We start from the raw sequence: 21,255 nt of genomic DNA, 5'->3' as shown, positions 1-21,255 counted from the left end.
AGGGGCACAGTAACGGACCCTGAGATTTTAGCCTCACCAGTGCTTGGGTCTAGCCAGTGGAGTGGAGCCACACAGACACATTTGGTTTGAGATAATCTGGGAATAATTCAGAGGAGCAATACTGCCATCGTCCCCAGGTAAAGCACACCAGTTCAGCAGTGAGTGGTTTACACCGTGCTCTGAACTCTTCAGAGGTGTGTTTTGAAATAATCATACTATATCTAACCAGGCTTTATAGAACTTAGTGAGGTTGTGAGTTCACCAAAAGAAGGATCTGTTATGCAAATACTGCCACTACCCTGTGCTCAGCAGCAGTAACAGCTATTTATTACTCCAAAGTGTAGCGAATACTTTCACATGCCATTTGCAGTGAAATACACCACTATTAGAAAGCCCTTCCAAACATTTTCTAAAAACCGCAAAAATTTCACTGCTAAACTTCATATTAAAAAATGAAATCATGCCAGTGTTGTCATACAGAAACCTCTGTCCTTGCATAAGGATTTTAGTTTCATTAAGTTCTTCCTAGGCTACAAATAGAAGTCAGTGGTGCCAGCGCCTTCCCACCCATGGACCGTGGGGTAGGAACACTGTCACTCTGGTATCTGGTGGCATTTTTGATGGCATTTAAAAAATTGTGGCCACAAAGCAATCACAAGCAGATGGTACAACTAACTTCTATTTGTGTCTTAGTTACTAAACTCCTTCTGAGAGGAAAAACTGTGTACAGGTTAAGGGAATCTGTGGGTGTCTCGGTGCATGGCAGTGAGTCAGAAGTTGGCAAGGGTGCAGTGAAGCTGGTCCTCTCGTATCTTGCTGGTGGCAGTGAAAGCCGATACGTCCCCATTGGAGAGTGGTTTGGAAACATGCACTAAAATGCTCACATCCTTTAACCCAATAACCCCAGTATTTTAAGAAAATGATCTAAGATCAGGAGATAGCGCTATGCAGGAGAGGTAGCTTTATTTATAATGGCAAAAATTTGAAGCAATCTGAATGCATAGCAAAAGCAGATTGATTAATTATAATTAATACTTAAAGGAATCTTCTGCGGCCACAGAAAATGATTAATATGAAGATATATGGCAACATGAAAAAGTGTTTCCAATATAGTGTTCATTTTAAGAACTAGAAATCACTTGTATACTTCCAATTATGTAAAAAGTCTGTGTGATTTTATGAACAAATATTAAAAAAGAACGTGTGAAAATGAAAACAAAATAGACTAGTTGGGTTGTGAGAAGTGCTTTTCCTTCTGTTTTCTCTTATATTACAATGTTTTCTTTATAATTTAAAAGTGGGGTGGAAAACAAGGGTCAGAAGTCCTTTTCTAGCAGAGAGAATCTTTGAAGAAAATGAACAATGGCTGCCTCTCCAAAAGCCCAAGAACACAGTTTGAACACTGGACATCATCCATCCACCACTTTTTTGCCATTTCCATTTTTTGTTGGATACACACATACCTGGTTAATGTGCTTCAGTTTGTCAATAATTTGACTGACCACTGGCTCAGGGCCCTTCATTTTCAGCTCATGGAGGTTGAACTGATTTTTCATTCCATTTCTTGCTGCCTTTTGGCTGTATCTGGGAAACACGAAGGTAAAGAAAAGGTTTGTCACAAGAGAGTTCCAAGCAAAGTGCAAGTTGACTGTATTTGGCACCAATGGTCAAGCTGACCGCAAGCTCTCTTCAGCCTTCCAACCCATGGGATGACTGCATGGTACAAAGGTAGACCGCTCCAGATAGGGTCTATCTGCAGTAGAGAACATTCAACAGTCAACAAGTATTCATTCAACATCCTTTTCTTCTAGGTGTTGGAGATACACCAATGAACAAGACGGACAAGGTCTCTGTCCTTATTGTGCCCTCAGTCTAGTGTACAGTCCAGAGAGCATGCAGAGTGAGAAGAGCTATGCTAAGGGAGCTGCTGGGTCTTGGCCAGGGAAGCACACAGGAAGGTCCTTAACTCTGAGTACGCTTTCTACTCATTTGAAGAAGAAAGACTCTTGCGTGTTCTTTACCTCTTCCTTCTTCTCCACTTCTTCCTCCCATCATTTCCTGCAGGTCTGGGAGCTGGGTTGCTTTTCAGGACGCTTTCCTAAGCCATTTGCAGCATAAATTATGCCGGCCAGCTTCTGTCTGTGTTCTCCATGGGAAGACAGAACACCAGCTCAAGGGAAGGTTTTAACTTGCTGCCCCCGGATAAGCCATAGGCTTTCGCTTCAGGATTGAAGTTTCAAGGTATCTATGGACATCCTTACCAATGCGAGAATGGGGATATTAACAATCCTGGGCAATTCTGCCTTTCAGTGTGGGGCTTTGGCAACTTTGACTGGGACAGTAATTCACTACTGAGGTGACTGCTTCGCTGCCCCCATGGTTCCAGACCTCTACGTAGAGTTACTCCTCATCTTGCAAAACAAAGCAAACAAACGCAAAACAGAACAAGAAACAGATTTCATTTCTTCCTTTATCTTCCATCATGTAGAAAGATCAGAACACTGTTACCAAAGTGGGAAGAGGTTTTTGATCCCTTCTTTGCTTTTTGCTCATCCTGATAATGGAATATTTTCTTAAAGAAATGGAAAAATTTGCAGTTTTTTTGCCCCTACTTTATACATTTAAAAAAATTTACAATAATGCAGTAGAATTAAGGGTAAATTCATATTTCTTTTACTAATATTTTTAATTACAAAAATAATAGTGCTCATTATAAACAATTCAAATGTATAGAAATAAGCAAAGCACACAGCAAAAGTTCTTGTATCATCCTATCCTTCCAGGAGAGAACCATGGTTAACAGTTTGATAGGTATTCTTCTAGGGGTTTTCACATGCATATACTAACATGTAGCTTTAACCAAAACTGGAATCATACGAGTCATATTGATTTGCAACTTATCACTTAATATAAATCTTGAATATATTTCCACGTCAGAACATAAGTAACTGCCTTGTTCTTATTCCTCTGTATGGCTAGATCATAATTTATTTATCCAATCCCTTACTGATAAACAATTGAGGTATTTCTAATATTTCGCTAATATAAACAATGCTGCAAAGAACACCCTTGCATACCAATCTTTGTACATTTACATTAATATCTATAAAGGATAAGTTTCTAGAATTTAATCAGTTGGTATTTCTAATCCCAAATTATGACATGCAATGAATCATTAATACTACTGTATTTCTGCACAGCATTTTACATAGCAGTTTTGTATCACTCAGCTCATCTGAGCTTCTCAACCACAGTGTGAGGTGACAGGGAAGACCTCATTATCCCTTTATTACTGAAAATTTCACAACTTCAGAAGATATTGATCTGACCGTGTTAGATGCTCCCTTCCATAAAATAAGGCATCTGCCAATACTAAGGACATGATTCGATGCTACCACGCATGATAGCAGAGGAGGTCAGGAAATCAAGGCCTGACTTTTATAACTGAAAGTCATCTTCTGAGAAGAAAAATATTTCGTAGGAACGTTGAAGAGAACATCTGATTGCATTTCTTCTAAAATGGTAGCCTAACACATTCAGCTTACCTAACTTTCAAAGTCAGTGAACACACAGATCACCAACCATCAAATACCAATTGCCTTTGGGGGCTGTATTAAAGCAACATTCTTTGTTTATATATCTGGTGTGAACCAGCTCTCCACTAGCCTCCTTTTTTTTTGTTCCTATATAATGCTGTCTGTTTAAATATAATCTCCCTCTTGATGATACTGCCAACTCCATCTCCTTCTTCTTTACATCTACCGATACCTGAAGCAGAGACCCAAGTGACAGGGAAAGACGTAAGGCTCATTATAAATCTTCTGAAATGAACTTCAGGAATGTGTCCCTAGAGACATTTCCCTGGGCTTTGCTCCTATCGAAGCCTGCCGGCCGCTTTTATGCCCACTCCTACAAAACAAACCTCTTCCTGAAGTTTATTATCCTCATTGGAATACTGTAAAGACATCTGCCAACTTAGTGATTTTGCCCTGTACTGCCTCTTCCAAATCATTTATAAATATTAAGTCAAATTAGTCCCATAGCTGATCCCTTGCGGCCCTACTGTCTATTTTCTGCCATTCAGAAAAATGCCCCTTTAGCTCTATTTTTTTTGTTTCTTACCTCCAAGCCATGGACTTGGTGCTAAGGAGACAGCACTAAACACTGCTCCCCAGTCCCATCGTGACTCAATTTTTTAAAAACAGCTTTGAGTTTAAAAGCTTGCCAAACTTTCTGAAAGTCGAAATAGCATCCACTGTTCTGCTCTATCCATGTGCTATTTAAATCCTCAAAAGACTCTCGTAAATTAAGCATGGTTTCTGGTTACAGAAGTGTTGGGAAGAGCTGGCCTATGGCTTAGCTCTAAAACTTTATTTTATTTACTCCATGAAGCAGTAACCAAAAGTACTGGTTCGACTGATGTCTACAGCTGCTAAAATTTAGTGGCACTATTTTAAAACTATTCAAAAACTCTGATCTTGCCCTATCCCTTTAGGTGTCTCAATCTCTCTCCCCCATCCCCAATATCATGTTCTGTTTCTTACGTCTCTACTCTTTCTCCTTAGCCAGACAAAATGTAGAGCAGAATCTTAAAAGCCACGAGTGGTTACTTCCAGTGAGTAAGATTTTGGAGGAAGTTTGACTTTTTTCTTTTATGTCCTTCTATGTCTTTTACACTTTAAAATCTTAAAATAATTTAATTTTTAATGAGCGAAATTTTATATAGTAGTTATTTTTAAGGCAAAACAAAACAAAACAAAACCACCATAGCAAGAACAAAGAACATCCAGAGACTGTCATACAGAGTGAAGTAAGTCAGAAGGAGAAAAGCAAATATCGCATATTAACGCATATATGTGGAACCTAGAAAAATGGTACAGATGAACCGGTTTGCAGGGCAGAAATAGAGACACAGATGTAGAGAACAAACATATGGACACCAAGGGGGGAAAGCGGCTGGGGGGGGGCAGGTGGTGTGATGAATTGGGAGATTGGGATTGACATGTATACACTGATGTGTATAAAATGGATAACGAATAAGAACCTGCTGTATAAAAAAATAAATAAAATAAAATTAAAAAAAAAAGAACAAAAAACAAACAAAAGGAAAATAAAAAGTGGGCCTAACTCCTATGCATAGCTCAGGGCCTCTGGGAAATCTTTCTTGTTAATAAGAGTTATGTTGGCCCTCACTAGAACCCTGGTTTTAAGGTGATTTCTTATGAGAACACATATTTGGGCCAATATACACAATGTCACCCTGGAATTCCTTCACACCTCAGATGGCTATCATCAGGTCACAAATTCTACTTCGTTAGGTTAAACACAGCTTATATGTTTTCTACTCTTCAATGAGGTAACGCTAGCCTGTCTATTTCAAAAGGACAGTCAATATATTAGTGAGGATGTGACTAAGAATGTGCATTATTCTGAGTACCTCCTCTCAAAACGGAGGCAAAAAAAAGCCATTCAAGTTCTTACCCACCTTCCCGGCAGACGCCTAGTCCTCTTCTGATGGGACTTGAGGGCCTCCTAGAACCACTGTGGTTCATTCTGAACTGCTGCCCTTGTACCCAAATGTATTGTGGGTACCATGCTGAGTTGCTCGTGCTCCTTTTACGTACATTCATCTGCCAGCCCCTATAGGCTGTGAGCTCTTTGAAGGCAGAGGCTTGGTTAGTTCTCTTTTGTACCACCTAAAGCACCTCCTGGTGTTGTAATAACACAAGCTGCTCAGTACTGAAAGTACTGAGTGCTTTCTCTGTGCCAAATACTGTTCCAAGCACTGAGGAAAAAAACACCCTGCATCACCACACCTAATCCTAACAACCCGATGAGGTAGACAGTATTATCATCAGCCCCTTCTTGCAGATGAGAACGCTGAGGCACAAAGTGAAGCCACTTGCCCAAGGTCACACAGCTAGTCAATAGCAAAGCTGGAGTTTGAACCTTTGAGTCCATGTCCCGCTGCCTCTGTTCTTAACCACTCTGCTGCTATTGCTTCCTTAGAGATAATGCATGCTGACTAAATATTTGACGTTTCCACACCACACTGCCCCATTGTATGAGACAATTAGCCAGCTACTGGTAATGGTCTACAAGCCTTGCAACAGTGCCTGCAACAACTGCTGTCTTTATCTACTCAGCAGATTCCTGGGCTTGCCCTTCAAAAGCCCTTGGGGAGAGCCCTGTGTATGGAGTTTCTTCTCCCAAACAGAAATCCAACAGCATCACTATTCAGTGAAATATTTGCATTCTTGAAAGATAAGGTATTGAAGTTAGAGAAGTAATACAACACCAACACCACCACCACCACCACCACCACCACCACCACCACCACCACCACCACCACCACCACCACCACCACCACCACCACCACCCGGCACTAGACAAACACCAAAGGTGATCTGAAATCTCTAAGGACAATAGGCAAATGAATGCTGGAGAATGTCTCCCTGCCTTGCAGCAATGCAACATATGTGATGTAACCCCAGGGAATTTAGGTAACATGCACACTCCGAGCTTCAAGGCCAGAGGGGACTCAGTTAGGGGTGTCTCTGTAGAGGTGCATTAATGAATTAATTAATTCAACATTTCACTTCCACTCACTCCCTCTGTGCCACTGGTGCACAATGGTTCGTGACAGGCTTTGAATGAGGATGAGTCACTGCAGCCACAAGTCTCCTCATTCAGACTGCCTAGAGTGTCAGGAATGGGGACACTGACGGCCATGCGGGATTTTAAGGATGGGTTATCTGCTTAGTAACGCTCATCTCTAATTAGATTAATTGTCCTCTCTCCAGAACACTGCTTTTTCCTAAAGCTTTGACACGGTTCTGGCAACGAATACTGGCCAGTGGAGGAGGAAAAGTAGAGAGAAGTTCCTACCTCCTAAATGGAAACTTTTCTTAACTGGACATGTTAGGTGTGATGTCAGAAGTGTCACCTTTAAGCACTACTTGTGGTGTCTCCTTCCCCCACCCAGTGTGGTATCTGCTTAACACGAAAATGACTGCCTTAATTCCAAGCAAACCTGATTTGTGAAGTGAAAGGGGGACATGCCTCTGTTCAGGCAGATTGGTCAGGGATTGCGGGGCGGGGGGGAGGAAAACCTGTGCAAAAGCTGCAAAGAGAAAAGGAACCTAATTAAAACAGGACATCTGGGCGTGCTGGTCTCGGGACAGTTGAAGCAAAGAGAGCACTTGTAGAAGAGGAATAGAGTCAAACATGTGTAAAATGGGCAAATCTTTTCTTCCTGTCTCTGTACTGGCTGAGGCAGCATGGGTGTAGTGGATTCAAATATAGAACATTCAAAATGGAAGCACACTTAAGAGTGCATCTTGTCCAATCCACTCATCGTGTAGATGAAGAAACTGAGACCCTGAGAGGGACTTTCCCAAGTAGTTAGCATCATAACTCCCACCTTTAGAAGAAATTCCTTCTTTAAAAGGTTCCTTAAATGCACGTTGCTGATTTTGGAGAGAGAAGTTCCTAGAAAATTCACTTTCCTTCTTCTCCTAGGCATTAGACTAGTGGCAAGTATTTGAAAGCAAGTCTTAGAAAAACCAACTTGTCCCCCTCCCCCCACCAATTATTTAAGTTCACGTTGCTGCCGGGGTTATAGATGACCTACAATAAGTTACAGCTCTCACATTCTCAGAGCGCCATCTTATGGCGAGACTGCAGTATTGCAAGTAGCCCTTTACCCAAACTCAGTAATTTATCAGACTGTTTCCTTGGAAAGTACTCTGGCTGCAACAATCACTGTGAAAAAATGGTATAATTTAAAGAGTGTAAGTAGCTTTAAAAACAAACTAGAGGGACTAGTGGTGGTGGTACAGTGGTTGGGAATCCGCCTGCCAATGCAGGGGACACGGTTTCCAGCCCTGGTCTGGGAAGATCCCACATGCCCTGGAACAGCTAAGCCCGTGCGCCACAACTACTGGGCCTGCGCTCTAGAGCCCGCGAGCCACAACTACTGAGCCCACGTGCCACAACTACTGAAGCCCACGTGTCTAGAGCCCGAGCTCCGCAACAAGAGAAGCCACCGCAATGAGAAGTCCGCGCACCGCAACGAAGAGCAGCCCCCGCTCGCCGCAACTAGAGAAAGCCCGTGCGCAGCAACGAAGAAGACCCAACACAGCTGAAGATAAATAAATGAATGAATAAAAAAACTAGAACACAGGGTAGAAAACCCTTATTAATAGGCCTGAGAAAGTGTTCTTTTTCTATGCAAGATGCAGTCTAATTTACATAAATGAACAGAAAAATAAAGGTGGAAATAGCTGAGTTTTGTAAATATGCTTAATAAAGAAAGCAACAATTTGCTTCTCATTTATTTATGCACATATTTAAAGAAAAATGTTTTTCATAATTGTTGGTACAGCAGTACCACTTCAGAGCAAATTTCAGCCAGGAGAGTGCTAGAAACAGGTATGACCATAGTACTCCAAGAAGTACTTCTATTCTCAAACAATAGCCTTTCAGAAATTACAAATAGATTTCAAAAGAAAGGAAGCAAAAGGTAGAGAAGAAATCAGGGAGATGTAAACCTATTTACACCTCATTTAGTGGACATTACCTATATAAGGGAATAACTGTATTAGAATCTGTTTTCAGCCTATTTTCAAACCTCACTGTGAGGAGAGACTAAAAGATTGGTCTTGGAATATAATCAAGAAGTCATTTAGACCTAGAGAAGCGAAGAATATTTTCCAGATGGTGAGGAAAGCTTGAGGAGTTGATATCGCCCACCACAGGGAGAAGAGTCTGTGGCTGTGGGGAGACAGAGAGAAAATGCCTGAGATGGGAGCCCCTGAATGTCTGTCTGAAGAGGCAGACTCTGTAGAGGAGCCTGGAGGTAAGGAGAGAGAAAAGTAAATAAGGAAGCAAAAGTGATTCTTGCGAGAACTGCGGGATAGGCAGAGCCTGATGTGTGGGAACGCTGGTGTGAACTGCTTTCTGGGCTTTGAGCCCTGACCACAAGCGGCCAGGATACTAAGCCAGGGCAAGCAGGGCTGGTGAAGGGTTCTCTGAGGGGTGTCCTTGAGGGGAACATACCAAGGAGGAAAGGAATTTGATCCAGTGTAAGGCTTATAAAAACAACAAAAAAAATGTAATTCAAAGCTCAATAATTGGGGGTGGAAATGTCAGAGCAAGGCGTGTGATGGGGATTTATTACTAAATCACCCCAAACTCATTTACCGAGTCCTTCTAGCCCAGAGAAGTAGCCCGGAAAACCAGATGTTTTCTTGTCCCACTGGAGTTAAATGAAAAGGAAATGATCTTTACCTGTTTTGTAGTTTTGGTTTTTTTTTTAAGTTAGATTTTAACTCAAAAATATTTGAGTTGGAAAGGACCCCCGAAATCATTTAGTTCAATGCACTCCTGTTAACAGATGGGCAAACTGAGCCCCAGAGAGATCAAGCAGTAGCCACGCAAATTATTATTGGCAGCGCTGCTGGTGGAACGTGACTGGAGCTGTAACTTCCCCCAAATAGAAGAGCCAAGAAGAAGGGGTCAAAGAACAGGTCACACACCTCAACACATGACAACACTGTATGAAAGTAACTGATTTTCAAAATAATGATCAATAATTATTTTTAAGACGTAAAATTTAGTCTGGTCTACATAGTTTACTGAGGCAGCAAAGACAATACATTTTAGAAAGGCTGAGTCACGTGGTGGAATAAGCACTGGCCTTGGAGTCAAGACATAGGTTCAAAAGCTGGTACTGTGTGACTTCTGACAAGTAACTAAACCCTGCTGAACTTGAGCTTAAATGCCACCTGCATTTGTTTTGAGGATTAGTTGATATAATGAATGTTAGTAAACTGAGATAACATAGGTGAAGTGTTCACAAGAGGGCTCAGCACATCTATGAGAGGGCTGGTATTATTATGTGAAAGCACCCAACACACAATGGGTGTTCAATAAATGTTATTCGGAAGAGGATATCTTGAGGGAGGATGAGTAAACCTTGCAATGAATAGTTAGGGGAAGCTTTAAATCTGCTCGTCCCGCACTGAGAGGACTTAAGAAAGTGTGAGTAGCCAGCACTGAGCAGAGATGTCTTCACAAAGCTTCCAGGGGATGGGGCACCTGAGGCGGAGAACTTACTGGTTAGGACTTCGAATGGTTCAGAATTAATTTTAGTCCACTGAAGAACAGATCGTTTACCTGTGGCCCAGGGCAGATAGGTAAGTTTCCCAAGTGATCAACTTTGGGTGTCAGAAGCCTTTTCACTGTCTCCTCCCACCACATTTCACATTCCTCCGCTCTGTGACAGAAAAGTCACTTTTTCAAATCATTCTCTTTGGAACACTGCTTTGTTTGTCCTGGGTCCCTGCGGGGTCTCCAACAAACATCTATTCTTTAATGCAGCGATCTTCAAAATGAAGAACAGGACTCTCAAAGTCCACTTCCAATCACACTTCACTGACCCAAGACCAGTTTGAGGGAGAGGCAACGTCTGAGTTAGGGAAGAGTGTGACTTGTGAACCTTTTTCTCGCGTTGCGTTTCACAAAGGAAAGCCTCCTAACTGTTGTGTCGGATGTCCTGCTGAACTTTATTTAATGAACCGCCAAAGATTATGAGCAAAGGATAAACTGTTTTCACATGAATGGGTACTGCTGAAATACTTTAAAAGCAAGCTCAACATTCCTGCCACTATTTTGCTGTTAGCTTCTGCTGTCTTAGCCACAGTCATTTACAGGCTCTCAAACCTTCAATGTGCAGGATTAGGCCCCTCCCGAGATCCTGAGCCAATGGTGACAAAGGCAGGAAGGTGATAGCTTAGCTGCCCGGCCTATCAGGCCCCAGTCTCTGGAATTAGTCTTTTGCTCCTCGGAGCCAGTATTTCATGCTTTTGGAGTGAATCTCAGATGTTCAGGCGTGACTTCCTTTTGCCCACTATATTTTCCCGGGCCATACGGCCTGAATTCCACCTTGGTTTCCTCGTTTGTATTCACCCCCAAGTCAGTCCTCTGCTTTCTCCAGTGCCCGGCACACAGTAGGCAGTCAATAAGCATCTGTTGAACTGAACTGAGTCTGAAGACCTCATCCGAAGCTCACCTTCGGCGGTGGAGACTCTGACCCATTCGGCCCAGCTCTTGTCAGTCTGTTCCCCTGGGGTCTTCCCCCCAAACCTGCAGCCAGTGACTGAGGACCTGTCTTACACTGGACTTTTGTCTGGGTCCTGCCAGGAAAACCTGCCCCTGTGTCCCACCTGCTAGACTGCGCCACTGTGGAAACCAACGGCTAGCTAGGGAACGGCAGAGTTCCTGCCGGTGCCCCAGCAAACATCAGTATTCAGGTGGTGGGTCACTTCCCACTCGGGCCAGCCAGCCAGGACAGTTCCCATAGCCCAAGCACCACTCCTTCAGCCTCTGTCCCATCCCCAGGGACCAATCACTGGGCCCCTGACACTGAGCCCACCCAAGATACACACCTGCTAGCGATATCAATTTGCATCACAAACCCTTTTCCAATACTGTAAACTTTGGCCCACTTCTGGGCCTGATTTAATGAGATTTTACTGTTGTGAAAACAAATATTCTAACCCATCTGTTATATTTGTATGGTCAAGGCAATAACTTTGAGAGGGTTTCAAATCTGATGGTGAAATTTCTAGGTTCTCAGTTTTGGGGGTCAGAGAAAGGATTTGCTGTCTTCCATCAGTATAGAATGCAAATACCCTTTATTCCACACTTACCTATTAAGCACTTACACAGCCCTGCGCTCAGCCACAGAACCGTGACAGTTGGAGGTACTGAATTTTCCAATGTTCTAGCTCATTATCTCCAGCTTGTATTTCACGGACCAGATCCTGGTTTTGGCTTTGGCAGATCTGGTCCTCAGAAAATGAAATCTTCAACTAGTGACTGTGTTGGGTTCCCCTGCAAACTTGTGATTGAGAGCACGCAGCTCTACCACTTCATGAGCCGAGGACACACACAGCAGCCTACATCACATCGTGACACCCAGAGAGCTGGCACAGAACGCCATTGTGACTGATGGGAGGAAGAAGGAACTAGCAAGAATAAGGTGTTAGACTTGCCCAAGGACGCTGAAAGGTCTGGTCTGAAGAAAGTGGAGCCGTCACTTCTGCTGCCTTCTCTTAAAATCAGCCTCAGAGCCCCAGAATCTAAGCTGCAGTCAGAGCCCTGGGTAGCAGAAGGAAACACACTCAGCAGGTGTTTGCCTGGTGGAAGACAGTGGCCACGGTGGGCATGGCCAGAGGAACCGGAACAGAGCTACGAGCACAGGGGAAAGAGCCTACCACACTGCCAAGGTCTGACTAGCAGAATAGCTCTGCCCTTGGCAGGTCCAAGCCTGGCACTGCCGCTCTCTAGTTGCCAGCAATAAAACTAAAGGATAACGGAGGGAAAGAAAGGTGAACTGAAGTGTAAACCACCCCCATTCCAACTGCCCCAGGAGCTGCAGGTGCCTTTAGCTCCTTGACTCTTTGCACCTGCTCTCCTGCCGGAACAAGTGGCCTATTGTGTGAGGCCGTACACAGGGAGGTGCTAAGCAAACAAAAGTGACTCTGCTGATCGTAAAATAGATGGGATTCCAGGAAAACTTTACCAAGCCAAATAAAAGGGATTGTAAAGCACTTGGTGAAACATAAACTGCTACATACATAAATACTTCATAAAAGCTCACAGCAATGCACACAAGGACAGCTAGGTCAAAAATTACCCTAGCTCTCTAGCCCGGAGGGTCTCGGAAAAGAGAGAATGTTCTCCCTCCCTTGGGTTTTCTCAGCCACTTTGTACCCTCTGCTCTTACCTGCCCTTCAGCCCTCGGCACTCCTCTAGATGTATCTCTCCCCTCAATGATATGTCTCTGTGGTTAGAGGGCTTCTAATTTTCATTCTGGGTGGTTTGTGTCAAATATTATTAGGAGCAAGACACTGAATTCCCTTTCTTTTGCTCAGAAGCTCCACTGGGGTCACGAGGTGCTATGGGGGAAGACAATTTCTTTAAGGTGTAATTATGTGAATTTCACACCAAACTCTCCAACACCAGAAACTGAGACCTCTGACAACATCTCAAACAGCCAACCTACCTGCTCCCCTGTAGCCCCAAAGACACCTGGAGGATCTCTTCTAATGAGAATGATTACGCCCCGGGGCTCCTTTTGAATCGCTTTCACTTTGGTCTGTTTGGGAAGCCATCAGGGAAAGAACTGGAAATTCAAAGTCACCAAGGCGGCTTTATGGCATCCCTCATCCTCTCAGACTCCTCCCTCCCTCAAATATCCTTGCCACAGGATCTCATGGCCTGTTAGAGCTTGAAAGAGCCTTAGAGGTCATCCTGTCTAACTCCTTCATTTTATAAATAAAATGCTGAAGGGCTGTGACTTGCCCAAGATCACACAAACCAGCTCGTGGTAGAGTTAAGACCCAGGCTGGACTTCCAGTCTAGGGCGAAAGGGTCTCTACCTGCATGGGCTCCACAGCTCCACAGGGGATACAGAGGCAATGGCTTCATCATAAGAGATATTGTGTAGAGGAGATGGAATGGAGGTCATCGGCTCTTTCTCCCAGGAGATGCCACCTTCCGGCCCTGAGAAAATCTGAGAGCACAGAAGCATAGTGCAAGAGGCAGGAAAGGTACTGCAACTTTACTGGGTCTGGACTGGAGAGAGACCAAGGAAAGGATAGGATTTCGCAGCACAGGCCAGGGAAAGCCAGACAGGACACCCATCCCAGGTCTGCTGGACTAGAGAGGAGAGCAAGCTTAGATCAGGGTTTCCATCAAGATTAGGAAGAAGGGCTTCCCTGGTGGCGCAGTGGTTGAGAGTCCGCCTGCCAATGCAGGGGAATGCAGGTTTGTGTCCCGGTCCGGGAGGATCCCACATGCCGCGTAGCGGCTGGGCCCGTGAGCCACAACTGCTGGGCCTGCACGTCCGGAGCCTGTGCTCCGCAACGGGAGAGGCCACAACAGTGAGAGGCCCGCGTACCGCATTAAAAAAAAAAAAAGAACAGGAAGAAGGTAGGAGGGTTTTGAACCCATGAAGGAGAGAAGCCAAGCATCTGACAGGCAGTATAGTGGGTAAGAGAGCACAGACTGTCTGACTTTGGATCCCATCTCTCTTACTAGTGCTGTGGCTTTTGTTGTTAACCTTATCAATAAATGGGGGTAATAATCATGTCCAGATCAGAAGGCTGTGGTGAGAATTAACTTAATGCACACATGGTAAGCACCATAGAAATGTTAGCTATTATCATCATTAAGCACCTTCACTGTTTCAGTCCTACCTTCTGCAGTCAAATGCTCTACCACTGAGCTATAGCCCCTCTTCTCAGTCCTACTTTCTGAAGTTACACTGCACCCTCAGACAGGATTTGGAGGGGGCAAAGGGAAGAGGAGAGAAGTTTTCAGAATGCCTCAGGCAAGAAAAGGTAAGAGAAGGTAAATAGAGAAGGTAGAAAACCCAACAGAGCTGCAATTCCCCAGCTATCCCTGCACCCATCCAAATGTAAACCTCCTACAACTGCGCCTTTTCCCATATTTAGTAGCTCCTAAGGGCACAGGTGCCAGGAGGTGACCAACTGTTCCTCTTTGCCTGAGACTGAGAAATTTCCTGGGACTCGGGACTTTCTGTGCCCAAACTGGAAAGTCTTGGGCAAACTGGAACAAGCTGATCGCCGTAGCGGCCAGAAGGTGTTTGCTGTTCAGAATTTCTATTTGTTATAATTAGAGTGCAGAGCACTACTGCTAAATGCCATCCACTGGGGTTTGGAAAAGCTGTGTTATCCAGAAGCCACGCGAAGGGGGTTTTCATAGGACTTTCTTCGCGTCTATGAAGGGGGAAAAGAAGAGTTTCTTCAATAAATGGGTTTCACCAGGGAAACGTTAGCCAGTTTGAGGATGATGGTCTTTAGCAGGACATTCACACAGCAATAGCCTCATTATCAATGGTTCTTATTTGTTCACTTCGATTCTCCGATGCAGGCTGTCTTTCTCCATGTTCTATTCCCAGCACTGTTATTTATATGTGTTTGCAAGTAATGAAGCTGCATTTATTGTAAAAGTCTGTCACTCAGACTTTTCATTAATTTAAACTGATGCTACAAATCCCTCAAAGTGTTTCCTTACGCCGGGTCAATTGGTTTATTCAACACCATGGAATGACTTGTTTAAAAATAGAATTTGTGGGAGTAGGTGAATTTGCTTAAGGAAAACACATTTTTTTAAAGTAATATTTTTGGAGAGATGCATAGGGAGAGATACTCGGGAAGCTGCTAAAAGCTCTGTGTTTATAAAGAGAGCCAGTAATGCTGTGTTAATTAGCCAACATATAGTTCCATTTATTCGTGGTAGAACTTCCCTCTGGATCTGATCTACTTTTCTACATTAACACCTAGTAAATGGAGGGCGCCTCACAATTTTCAAAGCTATTTCATACATGTTTGCTTATTGGAGTCTCACAACACCCTATGAGGTTGCCAGGGGAGGCATTAATTACACCATTTTATAAAGGAGAAAAAAAGAACAACAGAGAGTTTAAGCAAACCTGTCCAAAGGCACACAGACATACCACGGGGAAGCTAGATCTGGTACTTTGGTTTGTTACCAACAAGTATGTTTGTTGGTTTATTTATTGAATTCAATAAAAATGTATAGAGAGTCTACTCTATGGCAGGTACAACTAAGCAACGAGGATATATAGCCAGAAGACACAGTACTTGTCTTCTAGTGGAAGATTAGAGAAAACATGTAACCGGAGACGTGCCAGAGGGACACCTATGTGCTGAGGGTCTTAACCCAGACTAGGGCATATGGGGCAGAAGGATTCAGGCTCCTCAGAAGAGATGCCATTGAGTCAAGGATAAGGAGAGGTGAGCCAGCACAGTACCTTTTTCTGGCCCCTTCTAGGATGGTCCTGGTCATTAGCTTTTCAGCCTGAGTTCTTGTGTAGCGTAACCCCCTACCCATCCCTCCAACTCAAGGTTGGTGTACCCTGACCTCGGGTGAGGCCAGCTCACTCTGGCTCTCATGAAACAGGGACTCATCCCAGCTCCGGGCCTGAAGCTGTGCCCAGAAGTGAGAAAGGGGACAAAACGGGCCAATGAATGGCTCAAACTAGGTTTTTTTTTTTTTTTTTTTTTTTTGGTACGTGGGCCTCTCACTGCCATGGCCTCTCCTGTTGTGGAGCACAGGCTCCGGACGCGCAGGCTCAGCGGCCACGGCTCACGGGCCCAGCCGCTCCACGGCACGTGGGATCTTCCCAGACCGGGACACGAACCCGTGTCCCCTGCATCGGCAGGCGGACTCTCAACCACTGCGCCACCAGGGAAGCCCCTAGGGTGGTTTAAGATCCATCTGACACGTAGATCACTAAAATATTTGGAGGCAAAAAGTAGGACGCTCCTGTGACACCGGAGCTACAAATGAAAATACATTTTCCTTCACAGGGAAGTGAAACTTCCTTACAGAGGCGACAAATCCAAGGATCAAAGCCAAACTCACGTAAAAAAGTAAAATTCATTGGCTTGAGAAATTGGGAAATCATGACCGATTTTAATGACCTCTCTCCTTTTCCACAAAGGTTAATCCAAGGGTGACAGAAAGGACTTCAGAGCATTGGACGACTAGACCCTTCCTGCTTTCTATTGTAAGTAAAATAGGAAGATTACCTGAGTCAATCGCTGTTAAGAAGTTCTAGGAGGAACTGTTGAAACTGCCTTTGCTATAAAACAAGATATTGAAGGTAGGAAGGCCAGTCCAGTACGTACCCATAGATTCAAATAACTCTCCCTTGATCACCAGTGGACCCAAATGCCCACCATTTGTGCCAAGCAGGGCCTGGGATGAGGATTTTAATGTTTTTGCAGACGGGAGAAGAAAAACGATACAAATCCGAGGGAGCACGTAAAGCTGTTTCCCTGAAGAATTAAGAAATGGGTCACTGAAGGGAGCTAAAGCCAGGCTCCAACTCTCTTCCAGTAAAGAACTGGAAGGACCATTTTTATAGGCTTATTTTATTGAATAACAGCAGTAATAGCTACCCTTTCTTGAGGGCCTACCGTGTTCCAGGCACTATACTCTGTATTTCACCATCTTTCTGAATTCTCTCAACAATCCTTTAAAAGTAGAGATTATTAACTCCATTGTGCAGATGTGGAAACGGGCTCAGAGAAGACAAAGAGCTTCTACATACTGGAGCAGAAATCCAAACCCAGGCTTGCTGACCCCAAGGCTGTGAGCTGAAACACTCTAGCCCATGGCTTTTTACCACTGCCATGAAACTGCGCAATTCGCCTCTGTGCGCTTTCTGTTAACTCCCAACTGCTTGACTTTATCAGTAAAAATCATCAGAGAAACTCAAGCAATATTTTGTATTTGCTTAAGTATAGGAAGAAAGGGCAAAAAGACTGGAGAGCTGAGCTTCTTTCAATGGAGATCCCAAAAACTTACCCTGGGGGAAGAACTGGGGCCAGTGGCAGTAAAGAAGTGGCACCTGCCGACCATGTCCTGCAGCCTGCAGGGGAGAAAAACGAAAACCACAACCACAAAAGTCCCAACAACAAGGCAGTCAGAGGGGTCTAAGAGCAGGGCCATCGGCAAGAGGCTCCCAAGAAAGAGGCTTCCCTAACAGGCCTCTCCCTGTCCTTCAGACTCGGAGCCGCAAGAGTCCATTTTCTTGATACTCAGCGACTGACTACCAGAAATAACACTCCTGGGTCAGAGTACCTGCATGAAAATGTTTCAGGTGTGTCCCATTTGTGTCAGGCAAAGGTGTTCTGATGAAGTGACACTGCTATCACTCGAGGACTGACTGTCTACTTCACCAGGAAAAGGCCAGGGCACTTGTGCCTTCCGGCAGCCTTGTTTCAATCAATTTGTCACCTCCCTTACATGCTCTCCGAGGGGTGAATAAAAAGCAATGGCAGACTTCAAATTCGTAAATAAATATCAACCAGAATGTATACAGCCAAAACCATGTTGGGGCCCATCAACGATTCTGACATGACTTAAAACATTTCTGGAATGCCTCTCTGGAAAGCCCACTTAAAGCCAGTTTAAGTGTCACAAGAAATAAAGCGTCCCATTATTATCCTCTTACCCCAAATGAATCCCAAATGCTATGGCCCTGCTTGAGCAGCCTCCCCGTTCAACAGTTTGGTTCCAAAAGATGTGTAGATATTTAGCCCGGATCCAGTTTACCTTTACAGGAAGAATGGCCTACAGCTCTTCACCCTTGCTCTGGACCTTTAACTGTCCTGCTCAGCCGCACTCTAATGACGTGATAACATCAACAGCTATCATTTATTCAGGGCCTATGGGCCAGCACACAGCTTCACAACAATCCTGCACAATAGGTACCATTATGCCCATCTTACAAACAAGGTAACAGAACCGTGATGCTAAATGACATGCCAGAAGCACAGAGTCAATGTGTAAACCAGGATGAAAATCTCCATCTGTATCGTTCTAATGACTGAACTCACTCCTTCCTGATAATGCACCTGCTTCATGCATCCTAACCTCTCAGGGTCCTCTCCCTATAACTGTCTGTACCACTGATGACCAACGGGCTGAACACCAACAACCTGCAGACTGCGGGAACGGCCATATGCCCTCAAGGCTTTTCCTAAAGAAGATGTCCAAAGATATTTTAAGGACTGGCAGCCTCAGTGAAATCAGTCTGTGACCTAACAAAGCGCCTACTCAGAAGGAGAAATACTTCAAGGACATAGAAGCCCTGATGTGTTAAATAAATAATTTCTTCAAAGCAATTATAGTCCTTCGTGGACCCATCTCCTAAGCCTTCCCAGCAAAAATAGAAGAGGTCTGGTGCACAGAGCAGTGATAGTGAGAGGAGACAGGTCTTACTCCATCTTCAGAATCACATTTCAAAGAGGAAGCTGTGTGGTGATATTGATTTGTTGATGGTATGGATATGCCGGGACCTGCCTCGGAGGCCCCAAATGCTCTCCATATAATGAGATGATCCAACTGAGCACGGTGGGGCTGGCGTAAGAACTAAGAGAACACAATCTGCTTCAAGAATAAGCCATCCAGCCTTCCACAGGTGGCTACAGACATCACTGCTGAGCCATGAGGATGTCTCCTCCTGCTACTTCAGACCTGACAGTTGACAAGTACAGCCCATCCTGAACGTGGCAGACCATATTATGCTGTCAGTCAGTAGGATAAGCTGGGTTTTTCTCACTCAATTCTGCAGGTAGAGCTGCTGTATGTGACACTATAATCTTAAGGGATAAATGTCACTGTATTGCCACAGAGTAGGTTCTGAAAAATAGCTGTCACTAAAGACAACTTTTGACATAAATCTATAATGGAAAATATGTCAGTCTAAGTAAGCCCTTAGAGGAATTATTACATGGGAGCGTACCCCAAATTTATCTGTCTTACCTTACCAAGATTATAAAAAAATCTCTAGCTGACACAAATATTTCATGCTACACCAAGTCAAGTCATTTTCTATGTAATCTATTTTTCCTTCAAAACTTTTTCATGAAAAATCTTGACTTACCTAAAGCAAGTTAGAATATATAAGCTGCTATACTAGCTATACCTCAGTATTTTCATTCTAGGACATACACTCAAATCAGAAAAAACTGAAGTGTCATGTTTCTGTTTCCAGGAAAACTGAATGAAATGAAATCCAAAAATGTCTGAAGGGGACCAAGAACTGTGGAGGTAGACAGTGCTCCAAACAAAATAAAGTTACTTTCCCAGTCAAAAAAAAAAATATATATATATATATATACCAAAGCCCTATTTGTCCCTCTCTCCCTCCTGCCAGCCTTTCATAGGCAGAGCTTCCTGCAGGATAGGGGGCAAAGGAAGAACTAGCGATGAGAAGAGCTGGGGTATTGAAGGCTGACCACAGTTTCTAACCCTCCGACCATCACAACAGGGGCTGATAAGAAGAGCTATAAGCCTTGGCTTCAGCAGGAGTTTAGTCTGACTTGTGCCTAAACAAGTTCAGAAGTAAATGACTTTGGGACGTGACTCAATACCATTCAATATTATTTCCATGATCTGCTGTTGACTTTCTTTCCTGTGCCCACTTCCTCTTGGCTCTGTTTTTTATTTTATATTTGCCTCCCCATTGGTGTTTTCATTGGCTAGCCCATATTCAAAGTTCTATGTACACTGCCTTGAGCCTTTTGGAGAAAAGCTACAACGTAAGCCTAAACTAACAAACAACACTCAAATAATAACCTATTTTAGCATGAGAACATGGGAGCTATATATAGCGACTGCTACATATCACTGGCCTGTTCTGATGCGATGGGAATGAGCTGTGCAAGTGCATATGTGTGTCTGAATATGTATACACTCCACACATCGGTCTTTTCTTCAATTAATTCCTTCATAACCAGATTGAAGATCCTGAAGGTCTTTCCATTTTGCTCTTTAAACCAGTGAAAACCTTGATAGTGCTAGAAATTGGTCCTTCCCCTACCTCAAGTCCTCAAAACAGTGTTCTTAAAATAACTGCATTATAAAAACAGAATCGACTATTTCCCCTCACCTTTCCTACATTATAGGGCAAAACCCAGCCGTTTTGTTCATCTCATTTAAAAAAAACATTATTTTGTACATGTCAGGAATTGGGTGTTAATGGTTCTCTCATTCATTCCCACTTGTTGACATGACACAGTCTATCCCTCCAACTCAGCAGAAGAAAAACAGTATCGTTACACTACTTTTCTGAAGCATCCAGAAGGTTTAGAGACAAGAACAAAACTCCTTGAGAATTAAAATAATTGCTTTGTATATTCCTGCTTCTGCCTTTCCAATTAAGCAGAGAAATCCTGGAGAGGCACTATAAACACTGGAAGACTTGTCTGATCAGTGGAGATAAGGGAGAATTTGCAGTGAGTGTGTATGTATATCATTTCTCAGGTGAAATGGAAGGTAAGATTGCGTAGGAGGGAGAGGACGCACCTTCACTGCAATGTGCCCCTGCGGATCTCAGGGAGTTGATTCTCTAATGCCAGGTGCCCCATGTACTCCACTGAGAGTCCCAGAGTCATGCCGAGAAAATACAAAATGGATACTGATCCATAATGAACAAAAGTGGCCATGCAGATCTATCAGCCAGAGGATAACAGCAGTATTGTGGGGCTGACGTTTTGATCCAGGCCCATCGAGCACAGCAACATGATAGAGGAGCAACAAAACCAGCTAGGACTGGATACAGAGGGAACTGAGGCATCGTGCCACAAAGTGTAAGTAGTTGTATATGTGCAACTCATAAACCTC

The 21,255-nt window shown here is 43.8% G+C and overlaps 1 protein-coding gene across 5 annotated transcripts in view; it reads right to left on the bottom strand.

Annotated features, from left to right (window-relative positions):
- The window catches only part of GPC3 (glypican 3), a 444,369-nt gene that overhangs the window by 128,219 nt on the left and 294,895 nt on the right, over window positions 1-21,255 (bottom strand). For all 5 annotated transcript variants that reach the window (XM_073799647.1, XM_073799648.1, XM_073799649.1 and 2 more), the window contains one exon: window positions 1,464-1,584. In XM_073799647.1, coding sequence (XP_073655748.1) covers window positions 1,464-1,584 — 121 coding nt within the window. The remainder of the gene's footprint in view (window positions 1-1,463; window positions 1,585-21,255) is intronic.

Source organism: Tursiops truncatus, chromosome X (assembly GCF_011762595.2).
Source record: "Tursiops truncatus isolate mTurTru1 chromosome X, mTurTru1.mat.Y, whole genome shotgun sequence".
Taxonomy (NCBI): domain Eukaryota; kingdom Metazoa; phylum Chordata; class Mammalia; order Artiodactyla; family Delphinidae; genus Tursiops; species Tursiops truncatus.
The sequence above is the reverse complement of the archived record's forward strand: the minus strand, read 5'-3'. Positions and strand labels throughout refer to the sequence as shown.